General features: G+C 42.0%; 2 protein-coding genes across 2 annotated transcripts; both read right to left on the reverse strand.

The window, feature by feature from the left end:
* Positions 1-518: 518 nt before the first annotated feature.
* On the reverse strand, positions 519-16,009 carry bmerb1 (bMERB domain containing 1). Its single transcript, XM_085795894.1, has 6 exons — positions 15,706-16,009; positions 9,555-9,675; positions 6,213-6,286; positions 3,882-3,996; positions 2,244-2,326; positions 519-2,150 (listed from the first exon to the last, which is right to left on the reverse strand). Exons 1-6 carry the CDS (start codon positions 15,791-15,793, stop codon positions 2,032-2,034), a joined length of 600 nt encoding a protein of 199 aa, XP_085652020.1. The 5' UTR covers positions 15,794-16,009; the 3' UTR covers positions 519-2,031.
* A 4,050-nt stretch (positions 16,010-20,059) lies between these two features.
* LOC146991236 (mpv17-like protein) lies at positions 20,060-24,030 on the reverse strand. Its single transcript, XM_085794278.1, has 4 exons — positions 23,394-24,030; positions 21,959-22,029; positions 21,497-21,526; positions 20,060-21,062 (listed from the first exon to the last, which is right to left on the reverse strand). The coding sequence occupies exons 1-4, from the start codon at positions 23,695-23,697 to the stop codon at positions 20,817-20,819; spliced, it is 651 nt and encodes a 216-aa protein (XP_085650404.1). The 5' UTR covers positions 23,698-24,030; the 3' UTR covers positions 20,060-20,816.
* Positions 24,031-24,089: the final 59 nt, after the last annotated feature.

Below are 24,089 nucleotides of genomic sequence, written 5' to 3' on the forward strand. Positions count from 1 at the left end.
CTAACTCGGTATACTTCACTTCCCTTATGTAAACCTCCTCTCGTCATCAGGTTACATCAGTGAGAAGCTATTGTACCTGTCAAAATATGCACTTCTGCATAGTTTTGGTTCATGACATACATGTGAAATTATGTTCAGTGTTTGGAGCGGGGTTCAAAACATGTTTGTCTTTGGCCTCTTTGTTCTGTATGTCACCTTGTATTGCTTACTCAGTTTTTACGTAACAATTCTACAGCTGTGCAACCTACTGTTAAAGGGTCCTTACTTTAGTCACCACTGCAGTGTCCTTAAAACTCCTGCCTTGTGATTGTATTGTTTTGTTTACATGCTCATCAGCTGACTCAGTGATGTCCCCCACCCCTTCACTCGGATCATTTTATTTCTTCACCGCACCAGTAGTCACTGTAACAGTCTATCATTGTTGAAGGGACCAAAAAACAATTTCCATTTAATAAATTTCACAAGCATCACGTGTTGTTTGTGGTCGTTACGATGAAGGAATGGCAAGAAACGACATGTTCTTGAAAGATGCTCTTTATTTAAACATATATGTACAGGTAGTTTCAGCTTATTTTCTGCATATTTGTTCAATATTCAACATTAGGACCTTCATAAATGTACTACTACTACAGAACACTAAGTTTATCCGAGGGAAGGTAAAGTGACGGAAGAGCAACACTTTGCTGGACAGGAGTCACTAAAGTCCTAAATACACTCAAACATACACCATCTATTGTAGGCATTTGCAAGAAAGTTGCATTCATTTCCTGGTGTTTATCATTTTAAAAACGCAAGACTAAATTCAGAGGATGCAGGTTGTTGGTCAGCAATATCCATAATAATTATGAATGATGTCATGCTACCGGTCAGTTTTTCCCGGTAGCTGATGGCTAAGATGACGTCAATATGGCCAGGGTTATGTTGCATTTAAGGAATGAGTAAGTGGATTTTTACTTTTATTCTTTAAAAGTATAATAAAATCATAGAGCCAATATAATGAAAGCTTTATTAGTGGGAATGCTACTAGAAAAGTGGCACATGGGCTTGATGTTGGTTTGAGCTTCTATTGTGTAATGCAAAAAAGTTTGGACACACATTTCAGTGTGGCGCTACAAAATGATCTTTCACTTGTAATTAACTTTATTTTATTCCTATGGTTTGGTCTCGTGGCCCTGTGGTTTGTGCATTTTAAGAAATACAAATGTATTAATTGATGATTTGCAGCTTGAAGTTCAGTTCGTCGTCTCAGTTCTAGCTAACATGATCCGGCCTTACAGTGTTTGCAGTTATGCCGCAGTCCCTTCTTCTTAAAGTGTCTGACCATTTCAAAGCTTTTAGTGACCACAGACTACAGACACTTTTAATCTGCCAATTCCCTACACTGAGAATTATGCAGCACAAAAACATCCACTGGCTGCCACCGCTCTCCAGCATTTCCACCCACTCGGTGACAGTGATAGAAGTGTGAGGAGTTGTGGGTGACAGAGGTTAACCGGTTTATGTTAAATGGCTGAAATGGAAGAACTATCCTTTACTAAACATGATGAGGTGACGGCGGGTGTTTTTATTCCTGTCACACAGAGGAACCCAGCGTGTTACATTTCACATTATGGACCTTGTGCTTGCAGTTCTCTACCCTGTGTATCAGATACATTATTTTAGATCACATCACCTCTTTGAAAAGCAGCGCTGGATAAAGAAATATGTTTCTGACTAAACACATAACATTTTCTTTTATCTACAACACCGATTTCGCTCTGTCTCCTGTCCTCATGCTTCATATCTGCTTTATCTATGTAATAACCCTGTAATAACGAGCAGTCCTCGCATACAAAAGCTGCTCCAGTACTAATCAGGGATCAGTTTCCAATCCAATATATTTAAATGACCCAGCTGACTCTGGGGGTGGAGGGTGGAGGGGGGGGGGGGGGGGCGGACCTGGCTAACTGGGGTTCTCTGAGTCACAGGAAGTTAGAGATGTCATGTGATGTTTGTGTTTGTGACGTGTGTTGATGAAGAGGTCTCTGTCAGTTACATGACGGCACACTGGGTGGCTCCACAGCAGTCTTTGATGATGGCCACTCCTGACTTGGTGATGGATGGTTTGTTGGGGGGCGGCTCCAGGATTTGTCTCTTGGGCTTTGGAGGGTCTTGTCATAAAGAGAAAGAAAAGAGAAATGATCACACATCATAGGAGTGGGAGTGTGCAACGCCCTGGGGTCGTGTTTTAATCTCTCACTCACTCTGTGCGGCTTTGAGCTTCTTCTCCAGAGGCATCAGCTTCAGTCTGAGGAACTCGGCCATCTCCTTGTCCTCCTCCTGCTCCCTGAGGTACCACACACACACACACACACACACCTTACTTGGTTTTACCTGACTTACAGTATTATACTTGGCAGTAGCGAGCGTTTGTACCCTTAACGCCTTAACGTACTAACATGACACGGAGCCAAACACCTTTCCCCTTCATGGTTCTTTGTAAACAAACTAATACAAACATGTGGCATTTGACGCCTATGTCTATCTCATTATAACCATACTAATGAGTTATAACACTGTATAACTATAGTTATAAACACTCATAAATGATCATACTGCTTTATAACAATAATCATAACACACTATAAAGCATTGTATCATAATTTATAAGGTCAGGTATAATACGTTATAATTGTTAGTAACTCGCTGACAATGCCCACATCGATAATGCATTATAAATATAGTTATACTGTGTTATAATTGGCTTATAAACATATATAACTATCATTATAAACACTATGACCATAAGGCTTTATAACAATAAGCATAACACATCATAGAGCATTATAACTCTATTACAATACTTGACCTTTTAAGCCATTATATAATGCTCTATGATGTGTTATGCTTATTGTTATAAAGCCTTATGATCATTTGAGTGTTTATAATGATAGTTATACACGGTTATGAGACAATTATAACATAACACATTATAACTATATGTACAGTATAATGCATTATCGATGTGGGCATTGTCAGAGAGTTACTAACAATTATAAAGTATTATAATACCTGAACTTATAAGTCATGATAAAATTATAAAATAAAGTGTGTTATGATTATTGTTATAAAGAATTCTGATCATTTATGAGTGTTTATAACTATAGTTATACAGTGCTATAACTGTATTATAACTCATAAGTATGGTTATAATGCGTTATAGAGATAGGCGTCAAATAAAGTGTTACCAAACATGTTGTTTGTATTAGAACCATGTTAACCTTAATATTTTATACAAAACCATGTGTAGAGGACCGAGCCTCACCTTTGTAGCTTTTTGTGTTCTCCAAAGATCTTCAGGGTAAAAGTGATGCTCCATTGTGTAATGATAATACACAAGAGGCTAACTGAGTGTCTGAATGTGGCCTTAATTACATAATACATGCATATTATAATGTGAACAGCCTTCTCTGATGACTCAGTGCATAAGCTGTTTAACTTGATAAATAATAACCTGATATTTCACAAACACAGAGATAAGTTGTTCATCCAGTGTTTTAAAAGCAGACTGTGATTCCCTCATTTTCTATCCTGTCAATATGAATGTTATCTTTGAAGCACACTCTATGGCAACAACAGAGGAGAAGGAGGAAAATCACAATGCGCAGCCACACACACACACAACAGCAGCCACTGTTGCGAGTGACAAGGAAGTGACCCCGCCCCCTGCTGTCACTCACTCTCACATTTTACTCTAATGAGTCTCCTCCTGCTGCCTCTCATCCACCCTGCGCCTTGAATGAAGAAACTGGTGGATGCGCTTCATTCTGACACTCCCTGAGTAAACAAACTGACAGTTCGCTCCCGGGAATGTCATCCTGGATCCTGAGTGACGCTCTCACCTTAATCTCTCCACCTCGGCATCATCCACCAGGAAATCCCTCTTCTGCACCAGTTTATGGATCTTCAGGATCAGCTCCTCCTCCCGCTGCCTGTGCTTCTTGTTTTTTTCTTTCTCTGGAGGAAAGGAGGAAAGAGAATGAATGAAAGTCATAAACCAATAAATAAGAAGCCTGAAGGTGGAGGACAGGCAGGCAGAGCTGAAGCCTTAGTATTATTTTTATTTTCTTGTGTGAAATAGAAATGCAGGTTCGGTCCACGTAAGTTTCTTTTACAACTCATGTTACAAAACTGACTTCACAGCAAAGTCGGCTGGCTCTTGAACACTGACTGAGTCATATCACAAACAGACCTTTAATTCTGTACTCATGTATAATTTATAGCAAATAAGGCACAGACTTAATTATGCAAATGCTGGGGGAGCTGTGTTTTTGCATTCACAGTCAGAGATCCACAAACTCAACATCCCCGTTGGTTTGTCTCACTCGCCTAACCTTCACGCTCCGGAGCACAGGAAAAGACACACAGAAACAGACCAAACAATGAGCACACACACACACACACACACACAAAAATACATTGGCCAACAGCTGCAGAGGTACTGTAGGTTGTTTGGTGCTGCTGGTATGTAGGCCGAAAAGAGTTTGAAAAATGACTGCAAGCATCAGCTCTTTTTTCCTGCTGGAAATAGAGTGGAGCAGTGCAGCTCCAGTGTGTATCCCCTGGGGGCAGGTGGGGGTGGGGGTGGGGGGGCAGGAAAATCTGTGGGGCACATCATGGCTCCCACACACACACTCTCCAATGTCAGAGCAGAGGGGCAACATGCAGGGTCATGCAGGTTCGTTAAGTGACTCTCATTGTGCTGGTGTGCAGCAGTGGGATACCAGACCCCCCCTCCCCCGCCCCATGAGGCCCCAGTGGCTTGTGGGAACGTCAGCGAGGGGCAGTTTGTGTGTGACCAGTCATCCCAAATGGACAGGGGGTGGACAACAGAACAGTGCAAGACTGTAGAGAGAGCGAAGTCACATCACAACTCACAACAACTCACAAAGCAGCCGTTCTGAACAGGGCTGTTTTGATCAGATGAAAAGAGCTGTGATGTTTGATCCTTGGGTTATATTGACCAAAGCATGTCACAGAGTAGACATGTCTTTACGTCACCTGGGAACTATTTTAATTTGTGCAAAAGGGGCATCATATGTCTCCTTTAAATCTTCCCTCATACATTAGAAGTCGAAGTCACAGACAACAAAATGCCTGGCTCAGCTCTGAGGTTTTGCTGCTGCAGCCTTCACTTTGTTCTTGGTGGCTATTAGGACCTAATGTCAGCAAACTTCAGACACACACTGTTGTTTACCTGATGAAGAGAGTTCTTTTCTATTTATGCTGCTACTAAACCACACTCCAGCCTTTAACGTCATCCTGTAATTGCCTTTTTTTTTGCCACAGTTCTGCTGTCCAGGATCGCTTCCAATTGGATTTGTCTTGTCAGCTTTCCCTGTTGGTATCTGGGGAGTTTCACACTGGGCGGATTCATGACCTCAATATTTTTTTTAATTTTTTTTTTAGCTGTGGCTACAGCCCTGAACAGCCCAAACACAGCAGCGCTGTTGTACAGGTACAGGATTACATCGTACAACAGGACCGTCTGGCGTTTCTGTTATTTTGTCCACACTAAGAAACCCTCTCTGTGTTTGACAGGTCCCAGAACAGCTGATGAGCACCCATGTGTCCTATAGTGTCCCGTTGCTGGCCCCTCCTCCGACACCTGATGTAAACACTCACAAGAGAGGTGTGTTTTCATGCTGTTGCCGGGTTCCCCGTGTGCAGTGTGTTACTATGGGTGACGCAGCAGCATTACAGATACAGAGACTATAAAAGAACTGACTGAGGTGTTGGACTAATATTTGTTCCTGCGCTCTGCACCACAAAAACACCCGGGGAGTCAAAAGCAGTGTTTACTGAAATCAGTTCCAGTGTATAGAGACCTTGTCCACAACGCTCTTATTGCCTTCACAGCGATGATGCATGTGTGTTGATGTGTGTGCACGTTGATCTCTCCCTCATAACTCACTCACATCCCTGAGACTTACAATCTGTCCCACATAGTTTAGAGTCGTGACACTTCCCATGAATCACTGTGACGCCCGCGGAGGTTATGGGACTCCGGCGAGCTGTAAACACAAACACTTGGTGCCAAAAAACTCTATTTTTGGTCGAGCGCGGACAGCTTCACACAGGGGATCAGTTCTGAGAGGTGTGTTTCCTGAAAGGCTTACAGCTGGATGTCTTGATGTGGTTGTCTGCGTGGCAAAATGTGTGTGTGTGTGTACCTGGTACTGCGACAATCTGTCTCAGCTCCTGCTTTAAACTCATGATGTCTTTGCAGAGCTGGATGTCATCCATCCTGAAAAAAGGAGAAATAAAACAGTTAATCACTGGCTCCATCAGCTTCTGCTTCCACTTTATTTATCTTTATCTGACTGAAATGACGTTAGACAGCTTTATATCCTATAACCAGCCCTTTAAGAAAAGCAGACGTAGTTGAAAAACCAGCCGGAATGATCTCTATTGATAAAGTAAAGAAGCATCAATAAAATGCATGTATGTACATTTTACTTTTTGCCAGATAACCCTAATTATTTGTATAGAATATTACAATAATTGTAATATGCAAAATCCCAACCTGTGCTGTAATTATACTGATTATTTCTGCTCCTATTCAATCCATACTAGCAGCTCCATCCAAACCGAAACACCTCAACCTCAAATACCGACTAATCCTTCACAGACAGTCATTGATACCGCGTGATGTGGTGTATCTCCTGACTCTAGTGACCCTTGTTCCTTTAAGTTTCACGTCACGTGATTGCGATTTCTCGACATCTGTTTAATGGAGTGTCATGGAATGTGCTGCACATATTCGTATCCATGAAAATGAACTGTAACGACCTCGATGCCTTTTCATCCAGGGCCAACATCAGGTCAAAAGGTCAACGTCTCCAATGCTCTGACTGAATATGACTTCATGATCAGCCTTAAAGGGACAACGAGGAGTTTTGGAAAGCGAAGTGTTTTCATACTACATTTGCCATGAGCCTCCGCGCCCACGGTGAAGTTCTTGGACCGGCACAAGACGGACATCTTGCCAAGAATGTTTTCATTCATTAAGAATTAAAGTCGGAGGTTGGAAGACGATCACATACCGTCGTAGTTCCGACCATAAACAGCGATTTGGCGACGTTATTCTCATGACTCGCCGGGCAGTGTCCGCGAAACCGAAAGTAAGGAAACGCTGGTCGGCTCGCCCAGCATTTCCACCACTAATAATAACAAAAAAACGATAGAGACAAAACGATATATTTATTGAAAATGGTAAAAAACGTAGATTCATCCACATTAATATGAGACTTTTTTATAACCAAATACAAACTCCTTGTTGTCCCTTTAACTGTAGCAAATGTTAGCTGCTGAACATCTGCATGTTATGTCACTATGAGCATGCTAGCATTTAGATTTATCATTGAATATTTTGACAACTAATCAATTTTTTTTCAATAAATTAGTCTTCATAGATGAAACCTACTGGTCATAATTATAACAGTCCAAAACCAGAAAAGATGTCCAGTATATAATGACATACCAAACCTGTTCCTAACATCTATATATCAATAAATCATAAAACGATTAGTCAGCTATTAAAACAGTTGGGACTGTATTTTCTGTCATGTATCAGGTGAATAATCGACTAATAGACACATGAGCTGAGCACTAATCACTGTGCTGCACTGTACTTGTCATTGAGACGTCACAGCTTCAGCATCCTGTGTGTGCAGATAGAAACCATGCAGCATAAATCAGTCCACGCTGCTCCCTGAGCCTCCTGACGTCTCACCCTCCAGGACTCCACCCCCCCACCCCACCTCCCTCTCTGCGGAGCTGTGACAGCTACCACACATTTAATTCTCCCTGTGATAGATCAGGCCGATGACTCATCCACAGCCTCCTTCCTCCCTCCTCCTCCTCCTCCTCCTCCTCCCTCTGCATTTATCCCTGTTGCTCCGTTTTACACCTCCCTCCTCCTCCTCCTCCTCTCTCCTATCTCCCCCATGTCCCTTCAGCTTCTTTTTCTCCCTCCACTCTTTCAATGCTATCTGTGGATTCCAGCAGCTTCTGCACTCTGACACGCCATCTGCTAGTCCATGTGTGTGCCTGCACCGTGTCCGTGTGTGTGTGTGAGTGTCTATGTGCTGTTTTTCAGTCACACACTGAGCCTGACAACAGAGACGTAAGCAACGAGCAGCGTGGTGGCCTAATGAAGCCTTTCACGTGGGCGTGCGAACAAACAGTATCAACTGGAGTGAAGTTTCTGAGACGTGTCTCAGCTTCATGTGACACAACAACTGTGCGAGTGCAATGGCCCATAAACAGTTTAGTTGGACACGTCGCCGTGGTGATACGATCTGAAATATACTGACGATCAAGAGAAAAATAAACTGCCTGAGACATTGGCTTCCTCTTCCACGTTCAATTTGGTTTTATAAAGATGAACTGATGCATAATACAATAAGTTGTAATACTTTACATTTTTCAACAGCACAGTTTATGTAACAGAAAAGAAATCTCTTTTTTGCATTATAACAAATACAATATATAATACAATACATATTGCAATATAAAGTTATATAAATATGGTGAGTGGTTTTATATTAAGCAATCAATATGTAACGAAACCGTTTTTAAAAAATCAGCTATTCTTATAATGTAATCATTGAAATATATATATATATATATTTTTTTTTTTTTTTTTTTTATTTAACCTTTATTTAACCAGGAATAATCCCATTGAGATTCAGAATCTCTTTTGCAAGGGGTCCTGGCCAAGAGAGCAGCACAGTAGGTCCACATAAAGTACACACTTAAACAACAACAACAAAACAAACATAAAGACAGCTAAAACTGTTTGGCAAATCACATCACTACAGTATAATCACCAGCTGCGTTTGGTGAGAGAACATGTGCATGCAGTAGTCAAATAGTCCTTGATCCTATAGCTTTATTTTATTTTAGTCATCTCTTAAAACTGCCTGTAATGTTTTAATGCAATTCTAATAGTTGATACACATAAATCATCTCAGTATATGTTTCCATATTGTAGAAAGCTTTGGGAAGATGATTCAGTTTTCTTCAGTGATTAATTGAGATGAAAGGTTAATTTATAACGACGATAATTATCAGATGCACCCCAGTGTCTACTGAACATTAAACTCATACTGTGACACTCATGTTGTGTATTTGTGCTGCAGCAGAGGAAACAACATGCAGCACTCATCCATGATCCTTCAGGCCGTTGTTGATGAGGAGCCAACAAGCTGATCGCTGGTGACTCATTCGACTTGCTATTGGCCCCGGGGTAATCGATGGACAAATGGACTGCAGCACTCCAGTATCGAACCGTCTTAAAGCAACCGGCTTATATCACTAAGACACAGCACTTGAATATCTTTGCAGTGCCTCATGATGAGAGTGTCGGCCGTGTCATGGCAACAACGCTGCATCCGCTGGAGGATGGCAACGGGAATCGGTGTGACAGTGTGTAATGATTAAATCTTCAGTCACGTTGTAGCACATATGGTGAAACCAAAACACAGAAAGTGAAGACTTGAGCCACTCACATGAAGCGCAGCTCCGACTCCCTGCGCACCAGGACTTCTCTCAGCCGCTGGATACGGGCCATCTCCACCTCGATCTCGTCTGGAGACATGGTGCTTTCTGCCATGGACACGTCTGAGTGACCTGAGAGGGATGGAACAGAACATCACAGTTAAAGGGATAAGACGGAGACAGGGAGGGCAGGACAAACATCTAGTATTCTAATAAGAGACATCCACAAGGACAGCTCTGCTTTGTCTTGTCTGTTATGTTATGCAATTCTTTTTACCTTAGGCAGTGCTTAAAGGGATAGTTCACCCAAAATTGAAATTTCATTTCATTATCTACTCACCCTCATGTGGACTAAGGGCTGGGAGAAGTTTCAGAGTCCGCCGTGGCTTCTCTGAGTTACAGGGTGCCTCGGCGTAGCAGTGCGGAAGCTCCTCTTCCTGGTTCGTCATATTTGGTCAAACCAGGGTCCGTCCTCTTCCCAGTTCGTCCAAATTTGACAAACCGGGAAGAGGAGCTTCGAGAAGCTTCCGCTACAAAACAAGCTTGAAATATAGACTTATTTAATTTCTTTCGGGACAGTTTCGCATTTTGGGGCTTCAATACAAGACGGACATTACATACAAGCAGCATGGAGGTATTTGGATGTTTTTTGGTGTGTCTTTTTGTTACGAAGACAGTTGGTATCCATTTGCAACTGTTAAATGGACATGCACTGCGACACCGAGACCCTCTGTAACTCAGAGAAGCCACGGAGAACTTCTCCCAGCCCTTAGTCGACATGAGGCTGAGTAGATAATGAGTGAAATTTCAATTTTTTAACTATCCCTTTAAGGGTTTAAAGGGTATGCTTTAAATCACAGAGAATACTCACTACACAAGACCAAACTACATTCCAGTGACAATATGCTCATGTCCCATTAGAAATTGGCATTCAAGAGTTCTTAATTCCAGTCTTTTTTATCCTTGCAAACTTTCTCGTAGCATCAGCTTCTTGGCAAATAAAGTTCTCACACCTCATTTCCCTCTCTCTATGTGTTTTCACAGATGCCAAGAACCTGGCATTTGGAGAGGAAGCAGCAGCATATGTAATTGTGAGAGGTGATTTGAAGTTAAGAGTCACAGCATCGCTGCAGGCACAAATGACTGACTGTCACTGATGAGGTGAAAATGTATGTGCAGAGAAGCAGGATGTATGACAGCTGACAGGCAGACAGTGAGAAGTGAGAAGTGAGATAATCCTCCTCACATGGATCAATGAGCAGCTGTGGATTCTTGATGACTGGGTTTTTCCTTCCTGAGCCGGACCACGGACTCACACTGCAACCACTGAACACTCACTACACCGACCAGACACTCACTGCTCTGATCAATGCACTGACCACTGCTAATGCTGCAGCACCTGCAGGAGACCGGCCATACCGGCATCTTAAAGCACACACACATACAGCCTGTTATTCTTTTCAACTGTGGAGCCGAAGTTAAAGCATTCTCCAGTGGTGAGTTAGTTAGTCAATTCTTATTTATTGGCCCTTCCCACGTGGGATTAGAAGATGACATCACAATACAGTCTCATCTTCAAAAAAAGATGCAGAAACATTAAATGAAGATATAAAATGTATGACTGATATTCCTACAAGAAGAAAAGACAAACATTCCAAATGAATTGTACAATCTGCAGCTTATCTTGATAAAAAAATCTTGTTTTCCTCTTCTCCCTACTCAGTTAGTACAGATTCTCTGAACATTCAAACGCTGACTTTTTTTTCATTATTAACTGTTAATTACTGTTTTGTTGTGTTAAATATATAGTCTGTATGTAAAATGTCTGGTCTGATGTTGATGTCTGTTTATGTATGTTAAATGTATAACTGATTTCTGTTGCCACACAGTACGATGTGCTGCTACTATGCTGTGCCGAAAGCAAATTCTGCTGACTTGTTGTGCAGTCCTTAATAAATGAATTGAATTGTTTTAGCTCCAATGCTGTGGAACAAGCTCCCCCTCAGTATCAGATCAGCTGAGTCTGTGTATCATTTTAAAAACCCACATGTACAGACAATAATTCTGAAAGGTGCTGTAGAAAAATAATAATAATAATAATAATAATTATTATTATTATTATTATTATTATTATTATTATTATTATTATTATTAAATAAATCATCAAAGACATTACATAATAATTCATATACATCTCTTGACCAAGGCCCAGTTATTTGTTTATCCCATATCAATATCTTTTCATCAGTCTATTTTCTTCCATATCATTTAACCAGTTCCATAACTGGGTTATACAGACCTTCCAGTGAACCTCACATGATTCAGTATTATTTCTCCATTATCAGGCACTTGAGAGAGATGGGATAAAATAGGTCAAAATAAAAACAGCAGGGGCCAGAATGTCCTCAACCATCACGTCCCAAAAAGCCTTGATCCTACACTTCCCATGATGCAACATCTTTCAGGACAATCAGCCTACTGACAAAAAATCCTCAAATCTCTATAATAAAATTCAGTGCAGAGATGTGAGAGTCGCAGGAAGTCATCAGTCAATGAGTATCCCTCATCAGACAGTGGGTGGCGGGTGGTGACAGTGTGGGTGCTAAAGAGGAGGGGACCCAGACATATCTGGACTACACAGCTGTACAGCACTAACACTGAAAAATCATCTCAACAGCTTCTTGCAACACTACAATGCAGTGATAAACCCTCAATCACATGATTCAGGTTGTTTCCCTGTGAATTTGCATCGTTGACAATTATCTTCCACTTTCGAGCAGAACATTAAATGGATAGTTCAACATTTTTGGCAAATTGGCCCATTGCCATAATCCCTGCCTATAGTTTTAGGGGTAGGTTTGTTGCCTTGTTGGTGCAAGCTATTTTTAGAATGGCGGAGCAGAGCCGGGAGCTACTCAGAGCTACGCTACGGAGGCTAAAGGAATTTCTTGGTTTCCCTCATTAAACTCATCAAATACACAATCCAACAACTCCAAAACACTCAAGTTGTGACGTGCACATTCACCACGCTATGATAACAGAACGTAACGAGACAGAGTTGTTTTCAAGGTAGATTTGTGCGAAACGGCCGATGTGTGTTCCCGTCGGGGGCAGTTTTTCAGCAACAAGTCTCTGTATTTACCTCTAAAACAACTGTAACGTTCTGTTATTATCTCATAGCATGTTGTGCAGGTCACAACTTGTCCACCAGAGCGTTGTGGAGTGGGGAGAGGGAAACCAAGAAATCCCATTAGCCTCCGTAGCGTAGCTCTGAGCAGCTCACGGCTCTGCTCCGCCGTTCTAAAAATAGCTTGCACCAACAATTACCGAACCCAGTAACGAAGTAACGAACCCACTCCTAAGACTATAGGGATTATGGCAATGGGCCAATTTGCCAAAATGTTGAACTATCCCTTTAACATTTCCTAGGGCCAGCAAATGCACCACAATGAGACTGAACAACACAATCACCAGTTAGCCTATACTTTTATTATTGACTGATGTGTTCTTTAAACATCTGATTTCTTGATCAATAAATTGTTAGAAAAATGTCCATCAGAATTCCCCCAAGATGATCTCTTTCAGTGTAGCATTTCTAATCACACACAGCTAAGAAAAAACAAAACAAAGAACACCATATGGACTCTCAGTTCTCCATATGTTCATGAAAACAGTTGTTATAAAGTGATCCCTCCTGTGCATGACGAGACAGTAAGAGGAGCCTAACGGACTATTGCATGTTTAAGCTGCCAAATGTAACACTCAACATTTATTCACAGTATCTCTATCACCATCAGAGGACTGGATCATCTCCTCGTCCTCCTGCAGCAGCACCAACTGCAGTCTGTGTTTGTGGTAGTTTTTGGTGGATGCTTGCTGGGGGGACGGAGCTGACTCACCCCAGCAGACAGAAGCGTGCACAGGAGGGTTTGTTTGTGCCACACTGACACTGAATCATCAACCAAAAAGGTGTCTGCTGCTGCTGCTGACGGACGCTGGCGACAGATCAAAGTTCATACGATGAACGTGGGAAGTGCGTTTCTCTCCGTCTCTTTGTCTTTTGTCACACAACAACGCACCGCCTCACCTCACTCTCAGGCCACGTGCTGCTCGCCATCAATAAGACCAAGCAGCATTAAGTCCCAAATGGGCCGTTAAAGGTGGCGACTTGCCAGCTCAGTTAACAGCTCCTCCTCATCTGATGAGAGCCACGCACTCACACATACTCAGCCTTTTAAAAAACAGTGTGAGGAAACAAACAGCTTTGATGCTTCTTCCTAATTAAGTGCAGCTTTTTCATCCGGGGGACAAGCCAGGTTCCACTCCAAACTTTCAGCTACGTAGCAGCCTACACTGGCAAGATGTAAACCACCACACACCTAATTAATCAGATTGAATTACCTCCCAGTTTCATTAAAAACAAACTGGCTGGTCGGTGTTCTTCAGGATTGTGGTATAATGAGTAATGAATGGTGCACCGTGCAGCAGCCACCGGAGGCTCCGCACCCAGGAAACGTCAGCATCTGTATGACATTCAATGCAGACGCCCCTGACACATCCTGCAGTCACACTGTACACACAGTGCTGCTGATGCTGATACCCCCCCCTCCAAAGGTAGAATAAAAACAAACAGATGGTGAGCATAAAATGGAAAGTGCAAGGTAAACACAGGCAGTATTTGTTTTAGAAATAAGAGGAGATAGACCTGGAGGAGGGATGTTGGCTTTGCTTTACCTCTGTCTTGTTTAGCTGTGTGTGTGTGTGTGTGTGTGTGTGTGTGTGTGTGTGTGTGTGTGTGTGTGTGTTTGTGGGAGACAGAGAGAGAGAGAGAGAGCGATGACTGGATCGGTGTCTAAAAATACCCACAGATTTTTTTCCCCCTTCTTCTCTGAGTTAATCTGGAAGTTTCTTCACTCCGCTGTGACGAGCTCTCCTCACCGTTTGAAATCTCATCATTGTTGCTCCTGTCAACACATGCGTCACTCACTCCCCCTCATCATCATCATCATCATCATCATCATCATCATCATCTCCTCTGGTCAGTGGACAAAACAATAGAAAAGTCTCATACAGCGGCTCTGCAGCTACTAATGTTTATTTTTGTTGCAACTCTATTCACCGCTGTCATTCTCTGATGCTGTGACTTGTGGTAGGTTTAGAGCTTAATTGATTGGTCAATTAGGTAACAAGGTGAATTGCCAATTAGTCACCTATCAAACAAAAATACAGAATTCTCTGACTTCTGCTGCTCCTGTCTGTTTTGCATTGTTGCGCATGTTTTTTTGTGTTTCTAACTTTTTTTTTGATTCTAAAAAAAAAAAACAGCTGCAGACGTCACAGTGGGGTATTGAAATCTCTCTCTCTCTCTCTCTCTCTCTCTCTCTCTCTCTTTAAACCATTTCCCAGTGGGCTGTTCACAGATCACATGCTCAGTCACTTCACTGAGAAAATAATCTGCTCTGGTGAAAATGACACAATTACAGCGTTCCAGTCTATTTCTCATTTGAACTGAAGCTGATCAGCTCCATCATCATGCCTCACACTGTATACGCAGCTTTTATCATGGTGACTGTTTACTGTTACTGTGCTGACTCTGAGCTTGTGTGCATGGAGTCAAATCAGCACATTGTTAAAGTCAAACTTAAAACCTATATGGATTTGTGGAACAGCTGCTGACTGTCTTATATACACACACACACACACACACACACACACACACACACACACACACACTCAGATGTCAGTGTAAATGTGAGAGCTCCATCACACACTGATCAGAGAGGTGTTGACTCACAGCTGTCCATGCTCAGGCTGAATCAAACACACACAAGTTTGTAAATTGCGCAGGTGCCATTGTGTTTGTGTTATAGTCTGTTCTATGGCTCAACCCCCACGGAGAGACCGTGCAGCGTCCACGGTGTGCATGCAGCGTGGGGCCTTTGGGCACCGTCCCTGATCTGATCCATCCTATGGATCCATCATGATCCCAAACCTCTGTGAGTCACGCGTTAACCGTTTCGGCGCCGCCTCGTGCTCGCTGGGGGTTTTCACTTTTCACTCAGCCGAACGGACGCTGCTGCCCGCGCGGAGAGGAGAGGAGAGCTGCTGTGATGAGATGTGTGTGTCCGTGGGCGCAGACTGAGCAGACTGAGCACACCTTACCTTTGTCAGTTGTCCACGCTGTTTCCGACACGGCGCCGTAGCTCCTGAGCGCGCGCTCGGTGTCCGAAATAGATTTCTTCAGCTCCATGTCGCTGGAAACAGAGACCCGAGGAGGAAGAGGAGGAGGAGGAGGAGGATGTCCTTCTGCTAAACCTGCACGGCTTCCTCTGTGTGTGTAGTGTAGTGTGTGTGTGTGTGCTTGTGTGTGAGTGTGTGTCCTCCCAGTAACTCTGCTTCACCCGGTGACAAGGCTCCAGCGACCCGAGACGTTGAGCATCTTTGTTCAGGCTTTTCCTCCCTCGACGTGCGGATGGAGAGGAGAGAGGAGAGGAGAGGATGTAGGGCGCATGCGCAGTGCGGGCAGGGATGTGAGGGACCCGGAGACACCCACTGGCACCGAGAATATAACGTTCAAAATAAAACAACACACACACAGTTGCATCGAAGTTTTGTTTAGCCTGTTTACAGTCTATGGCAAGAAATAGTTTTTAAGGGGAGACACGTGAAAAGGGTAAAAAAAAAAAAAAAAATTAAAGAACAGATATCACCATGAAAGTTTATCACTTACATTAAAGCAGAAGTAAGTGATATATTTGTGTTAATATAAGTCTTAAATAGTTATATCTTCCGACAGCAATCACTTACATAGAGTGTTTGGACCGAAACACGAGTCTGTCAGTCACTCTGCTCTGCTCTGAGCCGAGGAGAAAACATTTATCGTATCCTACAGTTTTTATCCAATGAGGAGAGAGAACGGCATGCAGGGCTGTGTGTGCAGCCAAGGGACGCCGTGAATGTGGTGACGTAGGGACGAGGACTGTTATGGTGCGTTCAAGGAAACTCGTAACTCGTGTTTTTCCGACCTGTGAAGTCATACCAGTTCAATCTGGTACGAGTTCACGGGTCGGAAGTTACGAGTGGCCGTTATAGTGCACTTTCACAGGTAAAACAGGTCGGAAAAACCATACACTGTAAAAAGAATGGACGTAGCGTCCGTGACGTCACCCATTGGTTTTGGGGAGTCGTTTTTGTGACTCAAATATGGCGGCCTGAACAGCGCCATGTTGGATTGGCCGGCCGAGAACCCGCCCACTGGCCTCGAAGCAGCTGTCCACGGAGCTGCTCGGACCTGTCACTCAACGTTTCCGCGCCCTAATTGGCCAGAATTTTAACCTAATAACAGTAAAACGGTAGAGTTAAAAAAAAATTCACCCCCCTCAGAGTGTGTGCGGGGGTAGAAACTATCGATTGAGACGAAAAAACGTTCTGACACCAGGCTTTTAACATGTTTACTGAGGATGTAAAGTCGGCGATTTTAACATGGGGCTCTATGGGGAATGCTCCCTTCTGACACCAGCCCCCAGAGGAATTCGAGGGGATTGCAGTTTTTTGAACGCGGAAGTGAGCTTCACTTCTCAGACCGACAACTGCCCCCTTGGGAAAAACACGAGTGGGTTGCCTGAAACGCTACAAAGTCGTAAGTTGTGACTTGAAGCTGTAATTTACGGTTTCAAAAGCCTACCTGGAACGCAGCATTAGCCAAAACGACCGGATCGCTTACTTCTGCTTTAAGTCCTATATAGAATCACTGGAATTACAGTGTTGTCATATGTAGGCTTTGTGGCCCATTTCACTGCATAAGTCATGTGCCCATTTCTTGCACTCAGTGCACTGAATTGTATGAAATTATGTTTAATCACATTTAATATTATGTATACTGCATGTTGAGGTTGGTTTGTGTGTGCCAACCAACCCCGAACCAAAACAAACCCACTTTTGTGAATATAATGATGTTGCCCAGTTAACATCATCAAAGACTTTCAAGTTTCATATCAAATTGAAGCTGACTCCTATCTCTACAAACTGGAAGTAACACATGTCCAATATCTTTATCCAAAGCAATTTTATAACACTTTAAGTGTCACTTTTGTTACTAAAAAACTGAGTCATTTTCAGATGTTTTAACAAACTAGACAAGTGCAGCTCAAAAAGATGGTCATTTTGATGTCACATTTGTGAGTCTGTGACCAACAGGAGGCCAGAAAACAAGGGTGTGCCAATCAACCCCCTGCAGCCAACCAACCCCGGTCTCCCCTAAATGAGGCAATATATGATGAAATATGCACTAATTTGCATACATTTCCAGAACCGAAATCTGAAAAATGGATAAAAGCCCCTTTCAAAATTCTTGTTTTATTTTGTTGACGTATTAGAATCAGAAGTTTTTACAGAGGGGATTTTGAAAATCTCTTTTTATCACTCTGTAAATGAGCCCCCAAAAAATCTAATTTTGCCATGTTTTTAAGAATAAAATGTTGTATAAATCAGGCTTTGAATGATATATCAACAATCTCTGTAAAAACCTTCAGAATATAGACAGGAATAAAACTGGAAGGTTTGGTGTCTCTAAGTGCTGCTGACGTGGAGATTTCGGGGAAAAACAAATTTTGAGAAAACAGCCTTTACTGTAAAATTCCATAGATTGTTAATGTAGGTAAATCATACTTTTACGATTGGTTGTGGATCGAGGAAACAACAATCTTTGGAGCCTACATCATTGTTCAGGAGAGAGAGAGCTTTACAATGATACCTGACATGACATGGGTCAGACAACAGGCACAGCTCAGTATGTCACAGTAGCTGTTAACTTTTGGTGAATTTAGGAGAAATCTACTGATGAAAGAGACTAAATGAAGTAAAATAACCACCTTCATGTGGATGTTCTACCATTTCTTTTGACTTTTCTGAAAGAAGACATGTTCAGGAAGAAAAATAGCCCAAAATCTCAAAATTGATCAGTGCATGAAAAAACAGTGTTTTTGCCTGTAGTGTCTGGCCTTAATGCATAATATCAACATGACTGGATTATATTTGATGTGTTTATCATAATGTGAGAGGTGCAGGAAGTCATCAGTCTTATTGGCTACTTGATATTCAGCATGTTGATATTACATTACACTATGGCACAAAGTAAAACTAATCAAATGAAATCTCTTGGAGAGGATTGTTACAAACTGAAAAGCAACTTTATTGATACATCTCTAGAGTTTATTTTTTGAGGATATGGTCAGGGTGAGAAAAACAGATAAGGCAAGACAGTGAAAACTCAAAATGCAGATTAGGAATGTGTGATAAACAAACCTTTCAAAGTACATAATGTTCTCATATAGAGATGAGCCATCTAAATGATGAGTAACACACACGGCTGGGTTAGGTTTCTCACCGAACACAAGCCATAACACTCCCAGCATGCACCTCTGACAGAAGACATCACACATGTGATATCATGTGAAAAATACATGGTGCAAGTAAGAGCTGGTTCCCTTTGTGTTGCTATAGCTGCATGACTCCACAGTGAACACACTCAAGTGACATTAGTGTTTTCAGTTTATTCATCAATAAATAGTATTTATCCCATCTTGTCATTTATACAGTGTAACTGTAGTGCAAAATGCGACCAAATTGTTCAACACATTATACAGTATATTATATAGTCAACATCACAAATCCGCTTGTTGTTCTTTGTGATATCAAAGTCTGTTTAAAATAATCAAGACAGAAATTTCAAATTGTACAACAGCAGCAGAGAACTCTGTCTTCAGTGATCTGACCGTTCAGTTCCAGTGTAGCACATCACAAACTATCAAGTTAATCAATGAGATAAGTTAATTAATAAGAAACAAACACTCAAATGCCACACTAATATTAAATTACTATACAAATGGATGCAATTTAAACATCTGATAAAAGGGATCAAACAGCAGTGATGACTACAATGTCTTTTAGTACTCTAATGTACACACTGTAGGATTATCAATACAGTATTACTTCAGCTCTGTGAGACACACCAAACAATGTGATCACACAGTGTCTCTAGCTTATGCTACTTTAAAATGCATAACATACAAACTATCTTTTAAAATCACATTAAAAGACATAAAAATAGACACATCATTTGAATATTATTGTTAATGATTTGGTTGGGACAGAAAAGTTTGCCCCAACCATGTTATACTCTATGTGTATGGACACTGAGCTGCACTCTGTTTAGAAACGAGGCGTCTGTTGTTACACTTCAAACATGTAAGGTCACATTTTCACAAAGAGGCAGATAAATGTTAGAATAGCAAACCGCATCAGACGATTTGGCAACGGTGCAGAGAGAGAACAGAGGGAGCACTCCACAGTATTGCATTAACATAAAGAACAAGAGGGAGGCTGCATTTCCACATTCAAGTAAATGGATGTCATCAGTAGTCTCTCATTATAATAACTAGATGTTCAAAATTCAGAAATCTCACATTTTATTTTCAGATATGTTTAGTGTGTTTTTATGATTTTTATTTTCTATTTTCTGTTTTCTCAGGGCATGATGGTCCCTATGTAGAAAATACCCACCTATAGAAAATAAACAGATGCACGTTAGAATATTCTGCTTATTGGTACCTGTGCAGTGTGCATCTGTATTTGGCACGTCCTGTACCAGAGTGTAAAATGGACCTAAAGCAGACAGTCTGTGGGGATGAGGCACTCTGTTACAGCTGCACATAACAGTCAAAGCGCTTGAGTATATAGAGTAATAAAGAATGTGATGTTTCAATCTTTATAACTGTGCCCATACTGTATGAAGCTAAACATCTTAGCTGCCACTCCACATGGTGGACAAATCTTTCCCACAGTCTATGTGGTTTTCCATTCATGTGAGAAGCAGAGGAATAAAGATACTGTATGTATATGGGTGAAACCATATCTGCATCTTCCTTTCCACAATGTTCCAGTTGATACTTGTTGGAAACGAAGACTGCATTTATAAAAACAATAGTTAAAACCTAATGAGAATCACAACCTGATGATGGAGGGATACTGTTGTAACAGTATTTTCCCACGAAGCTGATGTGTGAATATTGAAAAATGTACTGTAAATACATACATTCCTTTTGCCTGAAGCTGGTTCCCAAACCACCTTACGGGGTTATGTCATATCTGTAGTTCGATCCCAGTGAGACTTTGATCTCAGATCCTGCCGGTGCAACATCAGCCAAAGACAGGACAGACCTGTTCAGACCAGTGTTCTCCTGTTCATGTTTTGTATTTGACTTGTTCGTCATATTTCACTTCTGGGTGGTTTTTGACGCTGCTGTTTCGTCTTTGTGATTCACTATCTTGTCTTCAGAGTCCACTTTCCCTTCTGTGGATTCTGCTTCATCCTCTTTGGCAGGGAACAGCCACGCCAGAGCAGCAGCAGCTGTGCCGTCTCCGCTTTGACGCGAGAAGCAGAGGAAGGTGGCCCAGATGAAGGCACAGCAGCCGGTGAAACCAGTCCGCACGTACAGAGGCACCAAGGCAAAGTTCAGAAACTGAGGGAAACAGACAGAGAGCATATAATAGCATATACATCCTTTTTACTGATTAGTACAGTAATTAAAATTGGGTGTGAGTTCCTAAAAGTACAACATCTCTTAGCAGTTGTTACTTAGTATGAGTTTTATAGACCAACTCCATTTTTTAAGTAGGATTGGTTTATTTGAAAAGCTGCTTGTCAAATTCATCTTTCAAAATCATCATATTGTGACATAAACAGAGTCTGGGTTATTGTGTTCTTATTGATGCACCTGATAAAATAATAGAAATGTGAAGAAATGAAAGACTTTAAGAGTAAAGATCCTCTTATTGACACACACTCAATCTTATGGTGATAAATCATTAGTGAAACGACTGTTAAGCTTGGGTTTCCTTTACCATATACTGTTCCCAGAGGTCAAGAGTCTGAACAGAGGATGTTAATATTTACCTGCATGAAGGGCCAGAACATAAGTCCTGTCTGAAAAGAGAGACAAACAGAACAGACAACAGTCAGCTGCAGATTTACTTTACTTTAGGATAAGGATCTGTTGACAAAGCTGGAAGCTACGATGACAAGGTGTAAAGTTTGTCTTTCAACTTTAGTGACAGAGCGGCTGAGCTGTTGCTTTTGGTAAAATACAGACATGATATCTTCATCTATTCTAAAACTAAATAATGTATGATAAATTTAACTATACAAATAACTGTGGATATATAGGACATGAACTGCCACTGCATCTCTTCTGGATACGAGTGCTCACTGAAGCTTCTCTGTTTTGATGTGAAGCAGCACAGGTTCACTGTCACTACATATCACAGCTCAATCTACGATGCAGTTTAGTGACAAGCACTTGAAGATGGCACAGACGAGAGGAACATGATGTGACAGCCTGTCTCTGCTCCTTCTCACCTTATATGTATTCAGGAATTTTTCTCTCCAGTCTTCCAGGATGTCCTCTTTGCCCTCCAAGAAACTCACACCTGAAAGACACAGAGTGTACAGAATGTTAAATGTTAGATGAGGTGGATTTTATGAAATCATGCACAGTTTGTTCTGTGTGTTTCACAGGAGATAGGAAAACAATCATCATTCAATCAGTATCACTGATACAAAATAACATACTCTCTTGTAACATGTTAACTACACAAGGACACCCATTGTTTTTAATTAAGCATTTAACCTTCGTCTTGTGTCAGCGTTCTGCTACCATCTATGATGTTAGGGTCAGTTTTGACCCGTGTTTTAAATCAGCTGTAAAATACACTAAAAAACTTTTTTTTTCATCCAATTTATTTTTCATCTCTTGGTTACATTGTTTGGCTTCCTATCCATGAAAATATTGGTTTTAATATTTTTTGGTGCGGACACCTGGGCCTTTTTTTTGTCAGTATACCCATTGGCTTCAATGTAACCTTCCTCTTGTCAGCTTTCTGCTACCATCTATGGTGTTCAGGTCAGTTTTGACCAGTCTTAAATCAGCTGTAAAACACATTAAAACAATTATTTATCATCCCATTTGTTTCTCATCTCTTGGTTACATTATTAGACTTCCTTATCCATGAAAAGGTTGGTTTTGCACTTATGATTTCAGTTTTAACTATATCGTTATAACCAGGTAAAAATTGACCCTAACACCACGAATGTCATAATTTTAACCAGAGCATTTTAGAATTTTGTCCCAAAAAAATGTTTTGTTTTATTTTGTTTAAATAGACGTTCCTGACAAAGTCAAAAAGCCTTGATGCTGAATGATGATGATGATGAACAAATTTATGTGGTACTTTATGCATTTAAAACCCGAAAACTGGTCACTGGTGACCTGAACACCAGAGGAAGGTTAAGCTATTGCAATTACCCATTTCATTGTAATTGTCATCCCTGTATTTATTTAATGTTTCAATGATGGTGATCAACTTTTCTAATGTAATCTAACACCCCGAAACAAGCCTTGAATTGTGTTCAATGTGAATTATTTGGAGGTATAAATGACCATAGAGTAGCCTACAACACACACTGGTGATAACACTGATGATGTCATAGTCTATTATCTGCTGGGAGCATCTCCTCTCCAAAAAAAACCAAACCAAACCGTGTCTTTCACGTGACCTCTGCCAGTCAAGGTTAGTTTGACGAGACAATGAACAACTGCTGATCTCTGCAGCACCGGAGCAGAGCACAGAGAGCACGTGGCTCACGTTACAAATTGACAGATATGTGATATGTGCTCTGCTCTCCGGTTAACCATTTACAGCCCGCAGAGGCCCTCGTGCCCCGGGGAGCCGCCGGCCGGCAGGCAGGCAGCTGTCCCACAGACAGACACTACCCACTACCCACCACCACCGACCTGTGTAGAAGACACTGGTGGCCAAGGGCGCCGCTGTGGTCTGGTCCAGGAACAGTTTCCTCAGCACCATCCTGACGGAATTGCCCGGAAACCTCCGCTCCAGGAACCGCATCCAGAAGAAATTGAAGTTGCCATGGAAACAGAACGCGACCACGGCGACGTTCCTGGTGTGGGTCCAGTCCATTTTCTCCCTCCGCGAGACCCACTGGTGGACAAAGTCCCCCCCGGCGAACAGAGAGCCGTACAGAGTGACGTTGGTGACCCACGGAAAGCGGCGGACATGTCTGAGGAAGGCTATTCGCATTATCTCACGGTTCCGTCTCCCCGTGGGACGAACACCAAGTTAGCTGAACGTGTTACTGGAGCCGGTGAGCGGACGTGAAGTGAAGGGGTCAGTTAGCTAGTCCGACGTTAACGTTACCACACTGACGGTTATACGAGCCGCGTCATCTCTGTGATGATGATCTCCGCCGCATCACCGGCTCCCTACACCGCTGTCTGTCCGGTTATCCACCGACCGAACCACGGGCTTTATACTTCTCTGATATGATGGACGTCAAAGTATTATAACGTCAGATAGGATACTCGTCGTCGGTCACCATGAAACACCCGGCGCGGGACTGTGTGCGTGCCTGTCACCAGCTGGGTCCCCTCGCTCTGCGTAAAATCACTACGCCCCTTTTTACGTAGAAAAAT

The sequence above is a fragment of the Trachurus japonicus genome, chromosome 1, assembly GCF_045865225.1.
Source record: "Trachurus japonicus isolate A0001 chromosome 1, Traja_1.0".
NCBI classification, from domain to species: domain Eukaryota; kingdom Metazoa; phylum Chordata; class Actinopteri; order Carangiformes; family Carangidae; genus Trachurus; species Trachurus japonicus.

Bases quoted from the DNA above. Each gene is read 5' to 3' on its own strand.
- bmerb1 (XM_085795894.1), bottom strand. From the start codon at position 15,793: ATGGAGCTGAAGAAATCTATTTCGGACACCGAGCGCGCGCTCAGGAGC. The intron at 3,997-6,212 runs GTACACACACAC...CCTTTCCTCCAG, and splicing joins ACAGATTGTCGCAGTACCAG to AGAAAGAAAAAAACAAGAAG. The intron at 2,151-2,243 runs GTGAGTGAGAGA...CTTTATGACAAG, and splicing joins GAAGCTCAAAGCCGCACAGA to ACCCTCCAAAGCCCAAGAGA.
- LOC146991236 (XM_085794278.1), bottom strand. From the start codon at position 23,697: ATGCGAATAGCCTTCCTCAGACATGTCCGCCGCTTTCCGTGGGTCACC. The intron at 21,527-21,958 runs GTGAGAAGGAGC...CTCTCTTTTCAG, and splicing joins AATTCCTGAATACATATAAG to ACAGGACTTATGTTCTGGCC. The intron at 21,063-21,496 runs GTAAATATTAAC...TGTTTCCCTCAG, and splicing joins TGTTCTGGCCCTTCATGCAG to TTTCTGAACTTTGCCTTGGT.